Source organism: Oncorhynchus mykiss, chromosome 5 (assembly GCF_013265735.2).
Source record: "Oncorhynchus mykiss isolate Arlee chromosome 5, USDA_OmykA_1.1, whole genome shotgun sequence".
NCBI lineage: Eukaryota > Metazoa > Chordata > Actinopteri > Salmoniformes > Salmonidae > Oncorhynchus > Oncorhynchus mykiss.
The window spans coordinates 30741277-30758224 of NC_048569.1; the positions used below are offsets into that span (position 1 = coordinate 30741277).

The 16948-nt window shown below is 42.3% G+C and overlaps 1 protein-coding gene across 2 annotated transcripts in view; it reads left to right on the forward strand.

Moving 5' to 3' along the window:
- Positions 1–577: 577 nt before the first annotated feature.
- Positions 578–16948, forward strand: part of LOC110522910 (pappalysin-1-like) — a 113745-nt gene continuing 97374 nt past the window's right edge. For both annotated transcript variants that reach the window (XM_036977271.1, XM_036977272.1), the window contains exons 1-2: positions 578–1924; positions 10309–11410. In XM_036977271.1, coding sequence (XP_036833166.1) covers positions 1534–1924; positions 10309–11410 — 1493 coding nt within the window. In that variant the 5' untranslated portion in view covers positions 578–1533. The remainder of the gene's footprint in view (positions 1925–10308; positions 11411–16948) is intronic.

The following is a 16948-nucleotide window of genomic DNA, read 5'->3' on the forward strand; positions in this document are numbered from 1 at the left end:
TGATTGGTTCAGATTTGGTCCGGTCAGGACCAAAAATGTACTTCCATGGAGTTTGAAATCAAGGCCAGTCCAGATTGCACAAAAGACAAAGACAAAAAAAAGACAGCCAGTCTGGACAAAAAAAAAATACTTCTTAAAAATGTTGGCAATCGGTTGGTGCTTAGTTTACAATTACAATGCCGTTTTGCTGGTGGAAGTGCTGAACATCAAATGGTCAGTTCTACGGTTTTGTTTTAGTTAACCTAATGCACAGTCTTTTACTACAGACATGGAAGGTTACAGTACGAGTGGGATATTAAACTGGAATTATAGATGTAATGTTTTTGGATGGCTTTGTTGTGCAATTATCAAATCCGACTTCAGCCTCCTGGCCTACTCTTGAAAGAAAATTTTCCAATCCTGGGTGGTTGCACAATTTCATTGATTACTGCTGAACATTTAAGAGTTAAGACATGACATCCAACTTTGGTTTCATATATTTTAAATAGGAAATCGTGTAGGGATGGTATCTAACTGCATCAAGAGAATTGTTTGATGGCTTGTCACTTACCAGTCTAAGTCCTCTTGTTTTGCCTCAGAATCAGTGAAAGTGTAGAAAATGTGTTAGATTGTTTGAATTGTAGCCACTAGAGGGATACACATACGCTTTCCAAACTCAGTAAACCCCGTCCCATCACAATGTGCCATGGAAAAATGGAATTGCAGTGAGTACCTGTGACTTCCCACTTCGGCTAAAAAAAAAACACAGCCCGGAACATTCGAAACATCAGTTGCTCACTCTTAAAAAGACTTTCCGAGTAATTGCTCTTAAAGCAGACGCCCAGTGCTGGCTCTCTCTCTCCATGTGTCTCTCTGTTTCAGGCAAAGCAATGAGGATCGCAATGCTTATTACTTCTGCAGCTCTCTCTCGCTTTACAAGATGATGTTGTGCATTTCAACTTTTGAAAATCAAAAAGCAAGTCGAGGAATTTTTCTTTATTAATAAAATAATGACAGGTCGGTTTATTTTCACTTATTTGGAATTTTAATATGTGGCATTTTGTATACTGTTTTGCAGGTGGGATAAGAAAACAACAAAACGGTATGACAAGCGTTTGGCGGACAATTGTGGGTTTCTGCGAGTAACTCATACAATCCAAGGAGTGATGGGGGGCACCATCAACCTCATCCCCCTCTCTGATTGAGAACTTATTAGTCATCCCTTTGGTTTAATGAGACCTATTGAAAAGACACCGTGGAACATATGCATGAATCAAATATTCCTGTGTTCATTGAATCTCTCCAGAAGAGTCTTACTTTTACATGGGCAAGGAAAGGGGGTCGTGGCTTAACATTATAAAGGGTGACATTACAGTATGCTTCATGGGTTTATTTAGACTGAATCTACGGTTTGACAAGCCGCTGTAAAGAAAAAAACAAAACAAAGCGAAACTCGGGAAGAGCATTGTGGACCTACGAATTTTAGCCTATATTTATCAAATTTATTTCTATTCATTGCTCTTTTTAAAAGTGGTACCACCTCTTCTCCTGAAAATGAAACTTTGGACTTTTCCCTGGCTGCTTTGCCTGGTGATACTCATCTTATGTTTTGGATCAGAGTGCGGGACTGTCCGGAGAAAGGGGAGATCCAAAAGAGACTTGGTGCGTATCAGGGAGGCGAGAGCCACCTTTCCAGGGGCTTGTGCCACACGCCTGCCCCGGGGCAAACGCTCATTGCCCGGCTTGGAACGACGTGTACCTCGCCAGCGCCGGCGCTCCTCCCAGGCGGAGGAGAACTCTCCAGGTCGGGGGAAAGCTGTTTATTTTACCGGCAGGGGTGACCAACTTCGGCTTAAGCCGGGCGTGGAGATACCGAGAGGGAATTTTACGCTGGAGATGTGGATCAAACCAGAAGGAGGTCAACGATCTCCTACGGTGATTGCAGGTAGCCTACACAACTGTCACAGTTCACAAATTAATGAAGGAATGGTTTTATTAGTCTTATGCGACCTAAAACTCAACAGCATATTTAAAAGTTTAGTGTGAAATCTGTATATTGTATTAAAACGCACACATGAAGCAATAAAGTAGGCTATGTTAGTAAACCAAATGAAAGTCATAACTCACCTTTAGCTTTGTAGGCTATTATTATATAATTGTTTAGATCAAACCATGCACGGTTGTCACAGTAAAACAACATGCACTCATAAGTGAGTTGAGAGTGAGTTAATTTCAGAACTGATCCGCGCCAATGATGTAATGCCTTGAAAATAGCAGTATCAGAAATGTTATTCTAGGTTATTCATACAGTATGTGTATAAAATCCATTCATTACAACGAGGACCTCTGTAGTAATATAACCTGTAAACGAAAATCGTATCTGAGTGATCATACCCAAGTATATGCATGCATAAGCATATACTTGGGTATGATAATTCAGATACGATTTTCGTTCACAGGTGAAATTACTACAGAGTTCCTCATTGTAATGAATGGATTTTATACACACACTGTTTGAATAACCTGGTATATTTTTTGAAAATGTCCTTCTATGAACTTTCATGCATAAAATGACTCAAAATATTGGTTATAGCAATTGTAGATAAGCTAGCCTATTTTAAGGTTGTTCGATATTGGCATTTATACTGCATCACTTGATTGACAGGTGATGTCATCGTGCGTAGAAATTGTGTTATTTATGAGGCGTCTGGCTATTTTAAACTATGATGTAATGCTAGAAACGTTGAATTCGTGGGCACGTCACAGCAGGCAAAGGGGGAGAGTGAGAGAAATATGTTTTATTCTGAAGTGACTAGAGAGCACTGTGCGTGCCGCAAATCCAAAATGCTTCCTAATCGACACTTCTGGATTGGCTGTGGAGGTTACGAGACCGGAATAGAGCCGCGGAGTGGCGCGCTATGAGCGTCCGAGATCCCTCAAACCCAGCCGCAGACATAGGCTATGCGCGTAACATTAGGTGACTCTAACTTTGACACAATTAACATTAGGTGACGCTAACATTGACGAAATTAAAATCCTCTAATAGATTGGGGGGTCTTGGCAGTACAGTCTATAGATTGTAATATGTGGTTTAAGCGTTGTAAAGTGATAGGAGGGAGAAAGTAGCCTGCTTCATCCACGCACAACGCACCTTGTGAATGTTATGTGAGTCGTCTCGGATATCCGAGACCTTGCGCAACGTAAACTAGGCAACGGAACACGGTAGCCTACATTGCCGGAAAGAACACGTCTGTAGAGACAATTGTGTGAGCGAGCACAGAACATTATTGAGAAGACACCGAGCTGGCAAAACTGTTTCATGTTATTCTGAAATCCACAATGCCAAATCTTTGACGGCATTTCTTTCAAATGTAGGTCTATGTACTGTTTATATATTTCAGTGTCTGTGCCACTGCTTCTGATGTAGATTGGAATGAGATTCGATCCCATGGGCTGCCAACAGGGAGCGTAGCAAACAACTGACTGCTTGTGTGCAGATGCGTACTATTGTAGTTTACCCCTTGTGAGGCACTTACCCTTGAGAAGGGAGGGTTTCACGCACACAGACACACACACTTCTGCTAAGGCAATCTTGATTAATGTGTTGTTTAGCATAGTATGTTTATTATGATAGACCTGTTATTGTACTTAGTGAAGGCCTCTCATGGACTGAGACACACATACTGTATATTCTGGTCTACTGTACCATCCCTGTTTTTGCGTGTACGTGTGTTCTGTATTTGTGTCTGGATGTGTGGTCACCCCAGCTTTTCCCAAACGTGGTCCTTGGGACCACAAGGGATGCACATTTAGATTTTTGCCCCAACACTACACAGCTGATCCAAAGCTTGATGACTAGTTGATTATTTGAATCAGCTGTGTAGTGAAAGGGTAAACCAAAACGTGCACCCCTTGCCTCCCAGAGGACCAAGTTTGGGAAACACTGGTCTAGCCACTGGACACACTGGTTGAGTCAATGTTGTTTCCACATCATTTCAATTAAATGACGTTGAACCAACTTGGAAGAGAAGTTGAATTGAAGGCTGTGCCCAGTGGGTAGGAGTAGAGCTGGGACAATAAACCACAAATTATTAACACCGACCACTTATTGCAAACATTTTGCTGATATCGTTCATTACGATAAATAACCTATACTGGAGACATGTAAAGTTTTAAATTAAATGTTAGCTAGTATGGGTGATTGTTGATGGGACAATTGATAGCTACAATATTTCAAGTCGTAGTAGCAGTAGTTTTAAGGGTAATATGTAAAAAAAATAATAATAATACATTATGAACTTAGTGTTCAATTTATCATTATAGTGATAATTCAGTCAATTTATCGGGATATAGATTTTTGCCCATATTGTCCTGGTCTATTAGCTACGCTCTTAGCTACACTCTTTGGCTATCCCCCCAGGAGAACCCTTTTTGGCTCGAAGTAGAACTCTTTTGTGTTCCACGTAGAACTACATGGATCTCAAAGGGTTCTACCTGGAATCAAAAGGGTTCTACGTGGAACTATAAAGGGTTCTCCTATGGGGACAGCCAAAGAACCCTTTCAGGTTCTAGAGAACACCTTGTTTTCTCAGAGTGTAGGTTTGGTCTGGGGTTGGGGGCAGCCTAAGCCAGACCCTTATTAAATTCTCTCTAGGCATTTCAACTCGTTGGGGAATCTGTTGAGAGCTTTGTGATTCAGATGAATGTCTTAGCCCGACGGAGTAATGTTATATCACTTATATTCAAATCAAATCACATTTTATTTGTAATATGCCGAATACAACAGGTGTAGACTTTACTGTGAAATGCTTACTTAAGAGCCCTTTCACAACAATGCATATTAACCTCATACTTGTCTTAGCCTATCCTATGCATGTCATTTTATTGTTTGTTTTCATAACATTAAGATTAGTGTGTTTGGGAAAAGACCCTTGTAATAATAAAAAATACAAATAAAATCCCAATCGACAAATATTATAATGCCTAATCTTTTAAATCCAACAATCCCAGGCCTAAAGCAGTCTCATCCTGTAGTTTTGACCCGGGCTTGTTTTCTACAGCTGTTTCACCCTAGTTGTTTTTACCCTGTTTTTTATCACTGTCACTGCTTTTTGATTGAGTGTGTCAACTCACCGTTTGATAATTGAGGGGAGACGAGTAGTACAGTAGTGTGGTATATACTCAGTGTTTACCATACAACACACACAGGGAGACCTCTGAGTGTGACCAAAGTGACTGGCGGAGGACCAGAGATAACTCCTGTAAAAATGTGTCTGTGATTCCTTTCTGGTCTTTATTGACTCTACAGCCCAAAACCAGGGCTAGTAGAATACTTCATGAAGTCCTAGTCCAAACCACTTTCACAGCCAGCCAGGTGTTCCAGGACTCAGGAACCAACATGTTGCATTGCTGACATATGTAGGGCCCACGATGTATGTATGTTGCATTGCTGACATGTGTACAGTATGAAATGTACTCAGTAATATCTGTTTGTTTGTGGTAGCTACTATGTAACATTTTCTCTGAGACACACATAGAGGCATTCATTCATGATGGGCACTTGCCAGGATAACTCACTGCCTATTGACATGAGGAGATGTGCCCGCTGTCTGCTTACTGGTATCAATCAGTAAGAACAGCTGGGGATTTTAAACTGACCTGTATGACACACACACACACACACTTTGTCATTTGTAATGCAGATGTGGCCAATGGAACTGCAGGAGAATGATTCCAGCAGAACAACAAGATTCAGGACCATGAACAGCGCTGACAAAATGAGCATGCGCAAACAGGAAGTAGAAAGGACCACCCAAAAATAAGGGAAAAAGGAAGCCAGGGTAGATTCCATGGTAGCAGTAATGGAATAGCTCAGTGTTGCGATTTCATTGGATTGATTTGCGCACTCGCTCAAACACGAGCAAACCCTATACCAACACCAGTCACTGAGCAGCCTTTAATTTTAGAAACAAGGACGATGGTTTTTGCTTTAGCGTAGACACTTTGAGCTAACCCTCCAGTCCAAAAAATGTGAGGAGCCCCTGTAACTTCCCTTCTCCGTATTGTGACATGTTGACATGTGGTTACAATTGGTGTCCCGCTTTTGAAAGATACATAAAGATGGTCTTTAAAGAGGAAGGGGACACTCAAACTGTAATTTAACTTGACTGAATGCTGCCATGTGCTTTACATCCTCATGGCAGTTCATGTCACACATGTTCCCTGTCCTAATGTGAGATGACTTTTACATCTGACCTTTTGCCCTTTTACCAGGTCATGAATGCATGTCCCGCATCAGAGAAAGGAAAATGCAAGACAGTGGATCAGAGTTTCTCTTCCATGACCAGCTGTAGACAATAAATGCCTGTGTTGGCAGATGCATCAGCAGTGATGCACTAGTGCTATGCAGGTTTTAGTTGTGAGATGATATATAACTAATAACCAATGACATATAACATCTAAGATGACATATAACATCTAAGAAGACATATAACATCTAAGACATATAACATATAATATCTAAGACATATAACCTCTAAGAAGACATATAACATCTAAGACATAAAACATCTAAGAATACATATAACATCTAAGATGACAAAAAACCTCCAAGAAGACATAACATCTAAGAAGACATATAACATTAAGACATATAACATATAATATCTAAGACATATAACATCTAAGAAGACATAAAACATCTAAGAAGTCTTATAACGTCTAAGAAGACATATAACATCTAAGATGTCATATAACATCTAAGAAATACAACATCAATGACATAGCATCTAAGAAGACATATAACATCCGAGACATATAACATCTATGACATAGCATCTAAGAAGACATATAACATCCGAGACATATAACATCTATGACATATAACATCTAAGATGACATAACTACTTTGGTTAAATGTCAACATTTTGACATACTGTATTTCTAATGAGATAGCTGAGTATTGAACTTGAATAGCCAGATTTCTAGTTATATAATACATTTGAGGAAAGCCACAGGGCATACAGCAAAAGGTTACGTGTAGTCTCTTGATTTCAGACTTTAGGTAGATGAGCTTTGGTGTTTCTGTTGAGATAATCTAAGGCTGGAAAATTATAAATGTAATTTCCCCCAAGATGTCTTTTACTGTATAGGTTTGCCACAAAATCATTTGCATATTACACAATTCTCTTTTGAATCATTAAACGTAATGGGAAGGTTTCAAGTTAATTACATTGTTGAAAAATGTCTCCAGTTAGTTATAGAGCAAAATGAAATTGACTTGTAATTGACTGTCATTTGAATATTTAATTGAAACCCCGACTGGAGCCAGGTGCTGTTAGGAATTGTGTTTAGAGTCTAAGGATCAATGTACATTCCCAACATGTCAAGTACACGGTGTGGCGGTCACTTGGGGCGGCAGGGTAGCTTAGTGGTTAGCGTGTTGGACTAGTAACCGAAAGGTTCCTGGATTGAATCCCTGAGCTGACGAGGTACAAATCTGTTGTTCTGCCCCTGAACAAGGCAGTTAACCCACTGTTCCTAGGCCATCATTGGAAATAAGAATTTGCTCTTAACTGACTTGCCTAGTTAAATAAATACAAAAAATAAAACTTCACTTTGTCTGAATGCAATGTCCCTTTCCCTGACTTTCAGAGCCAGAACAGTTCAAAAGCACACACAATGGGCTAGCCTCCATTGTTCCCTCTCTCCCTGCTTTTCATCAGATTTCTCTGATGTTTGTTTTCTTTTTTTTGTACCTGAGTGTGTTATCCTTGGGGGAAGACAAATGGCAAGTGCAAGCAAGGTCGCCCTCTAAACTGACATGAATGGTTTTTAGCCTTAGTTTCAGTGTGTGTATGCAAATACCTGTGCGTGTGTGTGCATGTGTGTGTCCGTGCATGCGTGCATGTGTGTGCCCCATCTAAACACAGAGCAGGTTGGGTCTGGAAAAGTGTACTATGTTAGATTAATTGAGCATGGCAGAATTATGACAGCTGTTTACACTAGAAGCCCAACACACATTTTAACATACCTTTTAGCCTTGAGTGCACTAGCTGACAGATGGAGGAGTTTTTCCTTCCACTGTAGTGGAAACACTGAGGATGTCACACTAAATACGGCTGACCTTGACATTGAACCCCACCAAGCTCTTTGAATGGCTTGGCCATTAGAATATCCCCCTTTCAGACAATGATGACATCCTCCTACTTAATGTGCATCATGTTAAAGGGAGTGAAGACACTGATCGGATTTTAATCAGCATGATCATATTCATTCATTGAGGAACTGTGGGCTCCCGAGTGGCGCAGCGTGCTAAGGTACTGCATCTCTGTGCTTGAGGTGTCACTACAGACCCTATTTCGATTCCAGGCTGTGTCTTAACCGGCTGTGATTGGGAGGCCCATAGGGCGGCGCACAATTGGCTCAGCGTTGCCCAGATTAGGGCTGTCATTGTAAATAGGAAGTTGTTCTTAACTAACTTTCCAAGTTAAATAAAAAAAAAGTCCTATGTAGACGGAGTAACAACGATGGGTTGGGGATTGCATTGGATACTCCTACCTGGTTCACATTGTATGAAGAAGTCCTGAAACCAGCTTGGGTCTCTTTATTGCGTTATGTGGACTGGGAAGGAATGGAGATTGAACCTTTATTTAACTTGGCAAGTCAGTTAAGAACAAATTCTTATTTACAATGACAGCCCACACCGGCCCTATGGGACTCCCAATCACAGCAGGATGGGATACAGCCTGGATTTGAATCAGGGACTGTAGTGATGCCTCTTACACTGGGATGTAGTGCCTTAGACCGCTGCACCACTTGGGAGCTGCTTTCCCTCGTGTTTGTACACGTGACTAATGTATGCCCCTGGCAGTGGTGGTCCCCAAAATATTTTGTGAGCACATGGATTCCCTCATGCTTGATGGGCTCTGCTACGCATGTCAGTGTGCTCTGGTGTATAGGCGTATACACATGAACTGTTCACACATGTATGCACTCATGAACACAACACAACACACACACACACACACACACACACACACACACACACACACACACACACACTAAACATAAACATTTAGCATTCAGAGATCCCCTGGGAAGTGAAAACACATTACCACACTGAACTTGACATACTGTATGCTTTCCAAGTGCAACAGGAAAAAGGTGTTTTGGTGCCTCTAGCGTAACAAGGGTTTTGCATGAAACTACATCTTCTGGTTCCCCAAAATGTTAAAATGGCCTCATATTCATGAAATATTCATTGTAAGAGTCTATGGGTCTCCCCAAGCTAAATACTGCATGCACCTTAACTCAATTTCCAGGACATTTTTCTGATGCTATCTTCAAATGTATAATTTTAGTACATATACGACATAATCTGTACCTTCTTAATGCCTACATCTGATGAATGAGAGAATGTGATTACGTGACACACATGCATTTGATGTTTTGTTGGATGAATTATAAGACAAACTTTACAGTAGAGTGTCTACATTTTACTGTTCATTGTACTGTTTCATTTAAAAATATGTCAAATGAACAGTAAATTGGATAAGGGTGACTCGAGGCAGACCTCCTAGGTTGATGATGTTCAGGAGACAAAGCGGTGAAGCCCCTGAGACTAAACTTTAAAAATGTTATTAACTGAGAATACAAATGCTGGCTCCCAGTGCTGCTCAGTGTTGACTAACATCTGCTCTTTCTCTCTGTCCCAGAGGTGATCAGTGAACTATCCAACGCTCTGGCTCTTTCTCCCTCTCTCTCTTTCTATCTGGATTGTGTTGTTCGCTTTTAATTGAAGTTGCACTATGTAACCTTTTGGGTGACCTGGCCAAATTCATATAGAAATGTGAGTTATAGATCTATCATTCTACTTGAAAGCAAGTCTAAGAAGGGGTAGATCTGTGTGCTATTTCTATGCTTCCTGTTCTTTTGTTTTTGCCTCTTTTACTTTCGGTTTTGTACACCAGCTTCAAACAGCTGAAACAACAATTATTATTTTTTTGGTTATGGAATATATATTTCACAGCTGTTTAGATGGTACAATTCTCTACACTATACAAGCTTATTTTGTAACGTAACTGAAATTTGGCAAACTATTAGAGTTTTAGCAACCAGGAAATGGTGGAGCGATTTCTGCATAGTGCAACCTTAATTGAAGGTGTCTCTTAGGTAACGTACTAAAGAACATCTGAAAGTCAAAGCTTCATTTTCTCTCTTTTTTTCTCTCTTTCTATCCTTCTATTCTCTGTCTCTCTCAATCTTTCTTTCTTACCATGTCTCTCTATCTCATGTTAACTGACTCTCTCGCTCTCTGCTTTCTCCCAGGTCTGTATGATAAGTGTTTCTATGCCTCCAGCGACCGGGGCTGGCTGCTGGGCATCCGGGCGGTCAGTGAGCAGGGCAACTGCGACCCACGCTTCTTCTTCTCCTTAAAGACGGACCGTGCCCACAAAGTCACCTCCATCCACTCCAATGGCCAATACCTGCCCAACACCTGGGCCCACCTGGCAGTAACCTACGACGGCCTCTACATGAAACTCTACGTCAACGGCGCCCAGGTGGGTGTTAGCCGGGAACAGTCGGGCAACGTCTTCAGCTATCTAACCAAGAAGTGCAAGGTGCTGATGGTGGGCGGGAACGCTCTGAACCACAACTACCGTGGGGCTGTGGAGAGGGTAAATCTGTGGAGGGAGGCTCGGGGACAGAGGCAGATAATCAGGGATATGCAGGGTCACGAGGATCCTCAAGATGCGCCTCAGCTGGTGATCCGGGAGACCTTTGAGCACCCTGCCAGAAAGTGGCTGACTGTGAAGGATGGCAGCTTCCCCCAGCAAGAGGAGGGTAGCAGCAGCAGGGTGGGACAGGCTGAAGGGGTAGGAGGAAGTGGAAGTGGAGGGTCCTTGGATACCACCCTGGAACCCCCAACCTGTGGTCAAACTATCTGCGATAACGTGGAAGTGGTGACCAACTACAACCGCACCTGGACCTTCCGGAAACCCAAGACGATGCGATACCGTGTGGTCAACGTATGGGACGATGCTGGGCGCAGGCCCACTGTCATGCCTCATCAGATCCAACTGCAACACCAGGACCTCAACAAGGCCTTCGCTGTCTACAACATCACCTGGGAGTTGAGCGTCCACAACGTCACCAACTCCTCCCTGCGCAACCGTCTGGTCCTGGCCAACTGTGACATCAGCAAAGTGGGCGACGAGGCATGTGACCCAGAATGCAACCACACACTGACAGGCTTCGACGCAGGCGACTGTAAGAGGCACCGCAGCCGATGCCCCGAGTACAAGCAGGGCAACGGGGTGTGCGACCCCGAGTGTAACTGGGACAACTTCTTCTACGACAACGGAGACTGCTGTAACCCCAATGTGACGGATGTGACCAAGACCTGCTTCAACCGCTCCTCTCCACACAGGTCAGCTCTCTGTCTGTGCTTTTATCTCTGCTTCATGAGTCCTAAACGAAGATATAGCTTGGTGTTCAATTTTAAGAGTTTCTCACAGATCATGAATTGATGTCAATGAGAGATTTGCATAGGCATTTGAAACAGATGTTCAAGACAGCTGAGGGCCAGAATTAGCGCCAAAATCTCACAAATCATACATTGATGTCAAATGGAGAGTTTCATATCCATTTGATATGCATCGTCAATGTAGGATTTGTCAGGGTCTAGTCAACAGTTTTGTGTCAGAAAATTGTTCAAGAAAAAGTCATTGTAAGTACAATCAAGTATTATATACACTGAGTGCACAAAACAGTAGAAACACCTGTTCTTTCCATGACGTAGACTAACCAGGTGAATCCAGGTGAAAGCTATGATTCCTAGACTGACCAGGTGAATCCAGGTGAAAGCTATGATTCCTAGACTGACCAGGTGAATCCAGGTGAAAGCTATGATTCCTAGACTAACCAGGTGAATCCAGGTGAAAGCTATGATTCCTAGACTGACCAGGTGAATCCAGGTGAAAGCTATGATTCCTAGACTGACCAGGTGAATCCAGGTGAAAGCTATGATTCCTAGACTAACCAGGTGAATCCAGGTGAAAGCTATGATTCCTAGACTAACCAGGTGAATCCAGGTGAAAGCTATGATTCCTAGACTGACCAGGTGAATCCAGGTGAAAGCTATGATTCCTAGACTGATCAGGTGAATCCAGGTGAAAGCTATGATTCCTAGACTGACCAGGTGAATCCAGGTGAAAGCTATGATTCCTAGACTGACCAGGTGAATCCAGGTGAAAGCTATGATTCCTAGACTGACCAGGTGAATCCAGGTGAAAGCTATGATTCCTAGACTGACCAGGTGAATCCAGGTGAAAGCTATGATTCCTAGACTAACCAGGTGAATCCAGGTGAAAGCTATGATTCCTAGACTGACCAGGTGAATCCAGGTGAAAGCTATGATTCCTTTTTGATGTCACTTGTTAAATCTACTTAAATCAGTGTAGATGAAGGGGATTAGACAGGTTAAGGGAGGATTTTTGAGCCTTGAGGCATGGATTGTGTATGTGTGCCATTCAGAGGGTGAATGGGCAAGACAAAAGATTGAAATGCTTTTGAACAGGGTACGGTAGTAGGTGCCATGCGCACCGGTTTAAGTGTGTCAAGAACTGCAACGCTGCTGGGTTTTTCACACTCAACAGTTTTTCATGTGTATCAAGAATGGTCCACCACTAAAAAGACATCCAGACAACTTGACACAACTGTGGAGAGCATTGGAGTGAACATGGGCCAGCATCCTTGTGGAACCCCACAATGAATGAGTCTGTTCTAAGGGAAAAAGGGGATGTTTTCCTAATATTTTGTACACTCAGTGTATGTTCCTGACATGGCATTCTGTGCATTCTACCCTCAAAAATGTTCTTACTCAATGCTGTGATCCACTGTCCATGATTGTGAGGTTTTGATACACAGTCAGTCAGTCCTACTGTCTCCTGGCTGGCCCTTTTTGAGCAGAGTGTAACTCTACCCCCGGCGGTGTGTGTGTCTGGCCCAGCTGGGTGTTCTCTGGGACTGTTAGTCCAATCTGGCTTTCACACAGGCTCAATCAGCGTCCCACACTTGGGGGGCCAAACCAACGAAACACGGGAAGAGCCCAGACAGAACTTTTCTCTTTTCATTTTTCAACCTCTTTTCTCTCCCTTGCTCTCTGTCTATACTCTGTAGCCCTAATTAAGCTAGATTGATTGGAGAGCTAGTGAGATTGGAAACAATGACACTCTAGACAGACCAGAAGGAGCAATTAGAGGTCAAGGAGAGCGGCCAGCATCACTCTGCTAGCGGCGGTAGGGACTCATTTCAGTGTAACACTACCTTCGAGAGACATTTTTGTGGGGGAAGTATATCTCCCTCGGCAGGGGAAAACGGGCGCCCGATACGTCTTTGCACCGGTATTGCTCTTCTCTTTAAGCCTCGGGAAGAATTTTATAGGACTGGGGTCTTCAACCTTTTCTTGCTCAGGAATCCCTCCTAGGCAAACCAGCAAAACTAGGGAACCCCATCATATTGCACGTTAGCAAAAAATACAGTACCAGTCAAAAGTTTGGATACACCTACTCATTCTTTATTTGGACTATTTTCTACATAGTGAAGACATCAAAACTATGAAATAACACATATGGAATCATGTATTAACCAAAAAAGTGTTAAACAAATCAAAATATATTTTAGATTTGAGATTTTTCAAACTCTTGGCATTCTCTCAATCAGCTTCACCTGGTATGCTTTTCCAACAGTCTTGAAGGAGTTCACACATATGCTGAACACTTGTTGGCTGCTTTCCCTTCACTCTGTGGTCTAACTCATCCCAAACCATCTCAATTGGATTGAGGTAAGGTGATTGGAGGCCCGGTCATCTGATGCAGCACCCCATCACTCTTCTTCTTGGTCAAATTTCCCTTACACAGCCTGGAGGTGTTGTCCTGTTGAAAACATATGGTAGTCCCACTAAGCGCAAACCAGATGGGATGGTGTATCGCTGCAGAATGCTGTGGTAGCCATGTTGGTTAAATGTGCCTTGAATTCTAAATAAATCACTGACAGTGTCACCAGCAAAGCACCATCCCACCTCCTCCTCCATGCTTCCTGGTGGGAACCACACATGCGGAGATCATCCGTTCAGCTACTCTGTGTCTCACAAAGTCACGCCGGTTGGAACCAAAAATCTCACATTTGGACTCATCAGACCAAAGGACAGATTTTCACCAGTCTAATGTCCATTGTTCATGTTTCTTGGCCCAAGCAAGTCTCTTCTTATTATTGCTGTCCTTTAGTAGTGTTTTCTTTGCAGCAATTCGACCATGAAGGCCGGATTCACGCCGTCTCTTCTGAACAGTTGATGTTGAGATGTGTCTGTTACTTGAATTCCGTGAAGCATTTATTTGGGCTGCAATGTCTGAGGCTGGTAACTCTAATGAAAGTATTGTCTATAGCAGAGGTAACTCTGGGTCTTCCTTTCCTGTGGCGGTCCTCATGAGAGCCAGTTTCATCATAACGCTTGATGGTTTTTGCGACTGCACTTAAAGAAACGTTAAAAGTTCTTGACATTTTCCGGATTGACTTACCTTCATGTCTTAAAGTAATGATGGACTGTTGTTTCTCTTTGCTTATTTGAGCTGTTCTTGTCATATATGGACCCTATTTGGTCTTTTACCAAATAGGGCTATCTTCTGTTTACCACCCTACCTTGTCACAACACAACTGATTGGCTCTAACTCATTAAGAAGGAAAGAAATTCCACAAATTAACTTTTAACATGGCTCCCCTGTTAATTGAACTGCATTCCAGGTGACTACCTCATGAAGCTGGTTGGGAGAATGCCAAGCGTGTGCAAAGCTGTCATCAAGGCAAAGGGTAGCTACTTTGAAGAATCTCAAATCTCAAATATATTGATATGATTCCACATGTGTTATTATTTCATAGATTTGACTATTATTCTACAATATAGAAAATGGTAAAAATAAAGAAAACCTCTTGAATTAGTTGGTGTGTTCAAACTTTTGACTGGTACTGTATTTTGTGCATGTCTTGTCTTATCATCAGGTGAATGATAATGGCAAGGAGAAGTAATCAACATTTTACAATAAATAGATTAGGTACATAGTTTACAATTATTTTGTTCTCCCCACATTGTAATTGGAAGAGGAAGTGTTAACTCTTACAAAGACTATAAGCTGGAAAGGTAACTGAAATGTTGTTCTTTGAGAGCATGTGGTTATACAAAGGTTAGCCATGTGTTGGCAAAAATGAATGTCCTAGTCAAGAAAGCTTACCAGCAGCCAGCGGCACTTGCCACACTGGTAGCCTATTCGTGGGTGCTTTATCAAAGCCTATGCTAGATACTCCAGTGAGTGTAATTTATTCCATTTTAGTTGAGAAATGAAGTTGACATTATTAGAAAGAAGATATTCTCTTATTTTCTACTGTAGGTATGTCATTCAAAATGTGTTTATTCTGTTGTTGCTAGTGGTATTCATAAAAACATTGAAATAAAATACATGTTTTTTCCACCAGTTTGTTAGGGTTACTGAGAGGAGATGCTGAGGCCTCCACTGCTCTAATACCTGCCAGTATGTGCAGGATTCCTACTCTGTGCCATGGAGGATGATTGAGCAGCAGTGAGAAAAACGGTTTCTGATTCTCTCTGGAACTGCTTTTTGTCATGGACCTTGAGGGGCTCCAGTAGTAAAGGGTTTTTCTTGGCGGCCGTGAAACTCGAACACTGAGGACAGAGACATTTTGCAGCGGTTGTAGAGGGTCCTTGTGGTCTTGAATTTCTAGCGGTGACTGGAGAAAAAACAACCTACCAATGTCAGATGCTAGTAGATGTTTTTGGACAGCGTCATGCATAAGAGAGGGGGGGGTGGAAAAAGCCCCAAATAGGGCTATTGTGGGGAATATTTGTGTCTTTCTGATGTAGCCAGATTCAAGGCACTAGGCTGTTTTCTATCATGCTCATTGCAAAGGCCTGGAAGCACTGTCTCGCTGGCACTCTCTGTGTTTAACATGGCTGCTAAACAACTCTGTGTGAGGCGACATCAGAAAGAAGAAGCAGGTGGGTTTGCCATCTCTTCTCTCCCCTCCGTTTCAGTCATCATCACAAAGTCATTCATCAACAGTCAGCCAAGACGGCGTCTCATAGAAATCAGCTATTGGCACACACTTACAGTCCCTTCCATTCAAATCTCCCTGCAGACATATGAAAGATGGGCTCTTAAAAGGGGGGATAAGAGAGATTGAAAGAGAAATGAAGAAAGAGAGAGATTTCTGAAGTTGAAAAAAAGAGAAGCTCCCCGAGTGCTTCTTTATTTTGGTTTGATTATGGTATGTCTAGAGAACCTCATGGAGGGCCGCACTACAAACATTATTCGACATTCCTCCTTAATTGTGGAATTCTGGACGAACTACGCACTACATACGCAAGGGAACAATGGCTGTGAGGTCCTGCGTTTATTTTTGTAGCCCTCATGCCTGTTACCACTTAGTGTGTTTAGGAATCTGGCTATTAGGGGACAGTGGTAGGCCGCTCGGCTCAGCAGCTCTGCATTGCTAGCTGCTCTTCTCTGCCGTCCACAGACAGAGGCTCCTCTGGAAATACCACTGATAATACCTAACAATCCCCTCGCATAAAATGAAATATTTTGCATTGTTTTCACAGGCCTTTGTTGTTATACTGTTTTACGGTTATGCTGATATTTGATGTTATTGTCAGGGGATTTTTCGTGGGATGACATTCTTCCTTATGTCTGGTCCTGACTGTGCTTACCGGTATGTCAAAATCTGAGGTGAAACAACAGTAAGTACTTAGGAGTTGATTTGGAATTTACATGGGTGAGATAGTACAGAAATGTAATCTAGTGGCATTCACATGCAACACTGTCATGTGTAATTTGACCTGAGAATGCCAACACATTTTCAAGACTGTCCCACCACCTTTGAAACCCCACTTTAAGGT